The 6,000-nt window shown below is 45.3% G+C and overlaps 1 protein-coding gene across 3 annotated transcripts in view; it reads left to right on the top strand.

Moving 5' to 3' along the window:
• Positions 1–2,809: 2,809 nt before the first annotated feature.
• Positions 2,810–6,000, top strand: part of LOC140199223 (succinate--CoA ligase [ADP-forming] subunit beta, mitochondrial-like) — a 202,105-nt gene continuing 198,914 nt past the window's right edge. For all 3 annotated transcript variants that reach the window (XM_072260920.1, XM_072260918.1, XM_072260919.1), the window contains exon 1: positions 2,810–2,915. In XM_072260920.1, the coding sequence (XP_072117021.1) occupies positions 2,817–2,915 (99 nt within the window). In that variant the 5' untranslated portion in view covers positions 2,810–2,816. The remainder of the gene's footprint in view (positions 2,916–6,000) is intronic.

Below are 6,000 nucleotides of genomic sequence, written 5' to 3'. Positions count from 1 at the left end.
CAAACGTGTCAATCTTTCCAATGTAGCTAGCCATTTCTGCCCTTTTTTTATAATTATCGTCATCTGGTACTCACTGTTTATGAACATGAGAATTCTTCCAATTTCTGCCTCTTTTTTTTCTAACTTGATCATCTTTCCTTTCACAAAGAAAACATGCTGCTCTGAAGAAAACAAAAATTGCTGCGCCTTTTTGTATTTGAACATTTCTTGCTGTGCTTCAATATTCAACAGGTAGGTAGTCATCTTGGGTTCATTTTCAAAATACCTTGTCACTACTTTTATATTTTGTAACTCTAAAACATAAAATTAATTGAAAGAAAGACATGGTACTGGGAATGTGAGTCTAACTTCATGTTTGCTACTTAACACGTGATAGTATCATGTGCACACAGAGGAAACCCGATGGAGAGAATGTACAAGCTCCCCACAGGCACAGCAAGAGTAGATTAGCCAATGGGCCTGTTTCTGTGTTCTGTTACTCTATAACTTGATGAGTCTAATGTCAGTGGTAGGTGCTGTAGATGTGTAGTGGAGAGTGCATTGACTGGTTGAAACACCAATGCCCTGAACAGAAATTCCTACAAAAAGTCAAAAAGTAGTGATATGGCACAGTCCATTGCTAGTAAAATCTTCCCTGCCATAGAGCACATTTAAGTGAAATACTGTCATAGGAAAGCAGGGACCCCCACCACCCAGGCCATGCTCTATTCTCACTGCTTCCATAGGAAGAAGTTACAGGAGCCTCAGGTTCAGGGATGGTTATTACCCCCCAACCATCCATCAGGCTCTTGAACTAGTGGGGATAACTTCACTCATTTTCACCTGCCCCATCACTGAACTGTTTGCACAACCTATGGACTCACTTTCAAGGACTCTTCATCTCATATTCTCGATATTTATAATTATTATTTCTTTTTTTTCTTTTGTATTTGTACAGTTTCTTGTCCTCTGTGCATTGGCTGTCCACTCTGTGGAATGTGGTCCTTCATGAATTCTATTATTGTTATTGGACTTCCTGAGTATGCCAAGAGAATGAATCTCAGGGTTGTATTTGGTGGTATACAGTATACATGTTTTGATAATAAATTAACTTTGAACTTTAGTGGAGAAGATCCTTAGCAATAGGTCGGAAGGGTATGGAAACTTTTAGAGATGATTCTTACAGATGTTACTTATGAGCATTGCCTAATTAGGAACAGTCAGCATGGCTTTATGTGGGGCCACTTTTGTCTTATTAATGAGTGAGTTTTTTGAGGAGGCAACAAAGGTGATTGAAATGAGGCTTCATATCTCCTCACAAAGTAATTGCATTTCCCACTAATTCCCTCTATACATTTCAATCAACACTTCTCAAGCTCCACCAATCACCAAAGCATGAGGAGCATTTTACATGTAGCCAATCAACCTACAAACTCGTGTGTTTTAGTTTGTGAGAGGAAACCAGGGCACCATGAGGAATCCTACAAAGCCTCAGGGAGAATGTGATCATACTTTTTCATACTGGATGAAGTGTAGAGTAGAGTTTCCCTGAGATGGACACTTGGATAATTATTTGTTTTCATATAATAATAATTTTGAACTGGATATACAAGGCATAATTTCAATTTCTGCAGATGACACAAAATTTGGAGGTGGATAGAAACAGATAGAAATAGAGACAGGCTGGTGGAGTGGGCCAATTGAAGGCAAGTAAAATTTAATACTAAGAAATAAGAAGCATGTTGGCAAGAAGGATGAAAATTGGCAAAATTAACTGGTGAGCTAATAGTTCTAATAGATTTACAAGAACAGAGAGATCTAGTGGTCTGTGTGCATATTTGTTGAAAGCTGAGAAAATGGATAAAAAACATGGGATCCTCAGCTGTAAGTAGAACATTTAGTTTGCAGATGACACAAAAATTGATGGTGTTTTGTATAGTGAGGAGTATAATCTCAGGTTACAGAAAGATACTGATCGGCTGAAAGATTGGGAAGATGGAATTTAATGCTGATGAATATGAAGTGATGCTCTTTAAATGGTGAAACAAAGGTAGAACAAACACAATGAATGTGGTGATTTAGAGAGTATCGAGGAACAGAGGGACCTTGATGTACATGTTCAATTATTCCGAAGATGGCAGCACAGGTAAATAATGTGGTAAAGAAGGCATACAGGATGCAATCCTCATTAGCCAAGGCATAAAACATAAGAGCAGAGATATTATGATACACATTTTGAGACATTGGTAAGGCCACATCTGGAATTCAGTGTGCAGATTTAGTTTCCCTGATACAGAAAGGATGTGCTTGTTTTGGAGTTGGTGCAGAGGCCATTCACCAGTATATTGCATGAAAAGAGTGTTCCCTGTTTTGACGAAGGATGTTGGCTCTGATCCTCCCTACACAGATGCTGCCAGACCTGCTGAGTGTTTCCAGCACTTTATTTCAAAAGACATTAAGGCAGAGTCAAAAGTCAAAGTAAATGTATTTTCAAAGTATGTATAACTCACCATAGACTATCCTTAAGTTAATTTTCTTGCAGGTATTCACAGCAGACCAAAAAAGTCAATAAAATAAAATTAATATAAAACTACACAGAAACGAAGACTGACAAACCAATATGCGAAAGAAGAAAATCTGTGCAGATAGGAAAAAATAATAAATAATACTGAGAATCTATGTAATAGTTAATAAATAATTTTGAGAATATGAGTTGTAGAGTCCTTCGCGGTGGGATCGGTTCAATGTTCAGGCATCGCGCCCCAGCTCGTCTATCGGAATGGAGGTGGAGCAAGGTAGTTCTGCGCATGTGCTATACGGCAGTGAGAGGGCGCGGGATGGCGGCAGCTTGTTGTCGATTGGCAGCTTTCCGCACAGGATATGATTGTGGTGGGGGCTTTTGTCGCATCATGGTCGCCATCTACCACCGTGCAAAGGCGAGTGGCGGGATCCCGGCCTCGCAGTTAGCGGCAGAGTGAAAGCGCGGCTGATGGGCTGAAAGTGGGTGACATTGATGGGCCCAAGGCGACGGAATCTGTGCCCGGTGTGCTGGGGGTGGGCAGTGTTGGCGTTCAGCTCAGCGCTCTGCTTACTCTGAGACCTTTACTTCTGATGGAGGTCCTTTACTTTTTGTTTGCTGAATTTGGGTAATTGTGTTCTGCACCCCAAACCCGTGCTTGTGCATAGCAAGTAAAATGTTTCAGTGACTTTGGTGACTACTGGAATTAGCCTTTCATCTTCAGTAACACACATCAAAGTTGCTGGTGAACGCAGCAGGCCAGGCAGCATCTCTAGGAAGAGGTACAGTCGACGTTTCAGGCCGAGACCCTTCGTCAGGACTAACTGAAGGAAGAGTGAGTAAGAGATTTGAAAGTGGGAAGGGGAGGGGGAGATCCAAAATGATAGGAGAAGACAGGAGGGAGAGGGATGGAGCCAAGAGCTGGACAAGTGATTGGCAAAGGGGATACGAGAGAATCATGGGACAGGAGGCCCAGGGAGTAAGAAAAGGGGGAGGGGGGGAAACCCAGAAGATGGGCAAGGGGTATAGTCAGAGGGACAGAGGGAGAAAAAGGAGAGTGAGAGAAAGAATGTGTGTATATAAATAAATAACGGATGGGGTATGAGGGGGAGGTGGGGCATTAGCGGAAGTTTGAGAAGTCAATGTTCATGCCATCAGGTTGGAGGCTACCCAGACGGAATACAAGGTGTTGTTCCTCCAACCTGAGTGTGGCTTCATCTTTACAGTAGAGGAGGCCGTGGATAGACATATCAGAATGGAAATGGGATGTGGAATTAAAATGTGTGGCCACTGGGAGATCCTGCTTTCTCTGGCGGACAGAGCGTAGATGTTCAGCAAAGCGGTCTCCCAGTCTGCGTTGGGTCTCGTCAATATATAGAAGGCCACATCGGGAGCACCGGACACAGTATATCACCCCAGCTGACTCACAGGTGAAGTGTCGCCTCACCTGGAAGGACTGTCTGGGGCCCTGAATGGTGGTAAGGGAGGAAGTGTAAGTGCATGTTCCGCTTATTCCGCTTACAAGGAGAAGTGCCGGGAGGGATGGGGGGGAAGAATGGACAAGGGAGTTGTGTAGGGAGCGATCCTTGTGGAAAGCAGAGAGAGAGGGGAGGGAAAGATGTGCTTAATGGTGGGATCCCACGAGGTGGTGGAAGTTATGGAGAATAACATGTTGGACCCGGAGGCTGGTGGGGACCAGGGGAACCCTATTTCTAGTGGGGTGGTGGGAGGATGGAGTGAGAGCAGATGTGCGTGAAATGGGGGAGATGCGTTTGAGAGCAGAGTTGATGGTGGAGGAAGGGAAGCCCCTTTCTTTAAAAATGGGGGACATCTCCCTTGTACTGGAATGAAGAGCCTCATCCTGAGTGCAGATGCGGCAGAGACGGAGGAATTGCAAGAAGGGAATGGCATTTTTGCAAGAGACATGGTGAGAAGAGGAATAGCCCAGATAGCTGTGAGAGTCAGTAGGCTTATAGTAGGCATCAGTAGATAAGCTGTCTCCAGAAATAGAGACAGAAAGATCTAGAAAGGGGAGGGAGGTGTCAGAAATGGACCAGGTAAACTTGAGGGCAAAGTGAAAGTTGGAGGCAGAGTTAATGAAGTCAACGACCTGAGCATGCGTGCAGGAAGTAGCGCCAATGCAGTCGTCGAAGTAGTGAAGGAAAAGCTGGGGCAGATACCAGAATAGGTTTGGAACATAGATTGTTCCACAAAGCCAACAAAAAGATAGGCATAGCTAGGACCCATACGGGTGCCCATAGCTACACCTTTAGTTTGGAGGAAGTGGGAGGAGCCAAAGGAGAAATTATTAAGAGTAAGGACTAATTCCGCTAGATGGAGCAGAGTGGTGGTAGAGGGGAACTGATTAGATCTGGAATCCAAGAAGTAGCAGAGAGCTTTGAGACCTCCTGATGGGGGATGGAAGTATATAGGGACTGGATATCCATGGTGAAAATAAAGCGGTGGGGGCCAGGGAACTTAAAATCATCAAAAAGTTTAAGAGCGTGAGAAATGTCACGAACATAGGTAGGAAGGGATTGAACAAGGGGGGATAAAACCATGTTGAGGTATGCAGGAACGAGTTCGGTGGGGCAGGAGCAAGCTGAGACAATAGGTCTGCCAGGACAGGCAGGTTTGTGGATCTTGGGTAGGAGGTAGAAACGGGAAGTGCGAGGTGTGGGAACACCTCTTTTCACCCTGTCTCTTGCAAAAATGCCATCCCCTTCTCGCAATTCCTTCGTCTCCGCCGCACCTGCTCTCAGGACGAGGCTTTTCATTCCGGTATGAAGGAGATGTCCTACTTTTTTAAAGAAAGGGGCTTCCCTACCTCCACCATCAACTCTGATCTCAAACGCATCTGCCCCATTTCACGCACACCTGCTCTCACTCCATCCTCCCGTCACCCCACTAGGAATTGGGTTCCCCTGGTCCCCACCAGCCTCCGGGTCCAACATATTATTCTCCATAACTTCCGCCACTTCCAGTGGGATCCCACCACTGAGCACATCTTTCCCTCCCCCCACCTCTGCTTTCCGCAGGGATCACTCCCTATGCGACTCCCTTGTCCATTCGTTCCCCCCCCCCATCCCTCCCCACTGATCTCCCTCCTGGCACTTATCCTTGTAAGTGGAACAAGTGATACACATGCCCTTACACTTCCTCCCTTACCACCATTAAGGGCCCCAGACAGTCCTTACAGGTGAGGAGACACTTCACCTGTGAGTCGGCTGGGGTGATACACTGCGTCCGGTGCTCCCGATGTGGTCTTCTATATATTGGCGAGACCCGACGCAGTCTGGGAGATTGTTTTGCTGAACACCTACGCTCTGTCTGCCAGAGAAAGGAGGATCTCTTAGTGGCCACACATTTTAATTCCATATCTCATTCCCTTTCTGATATGTCTATCCACGGCCTCCTCTACTGTAAAGATGAAGCACACTCAGGTTGGAGGAACATTGACTTCTCTAACTTCCGCTAATACCCCACCTCCCCCTCGTACCCCA

This window comes from Mobula birostris, chromosome 6 (genome assembly GCF_030028105.1).
Source record: "Mobula birostris isolate sMobBir1 chromosome 6, sMobBir1.hap1, whole genome shotgun sequence".
Taxonomy (NCBI): domain Eukaryota; kingdom Metazoa; phylum Chordata; class Chondrichthyes; order Myliobatiformes; family Myliobatidae; genus Mobula; species Mobula birostris.
The sequence above is the reverse complement of the archived record's forward strand: the minus strand, read 5'-3'. Positions and strand labels throughout refer to the sequence as shown.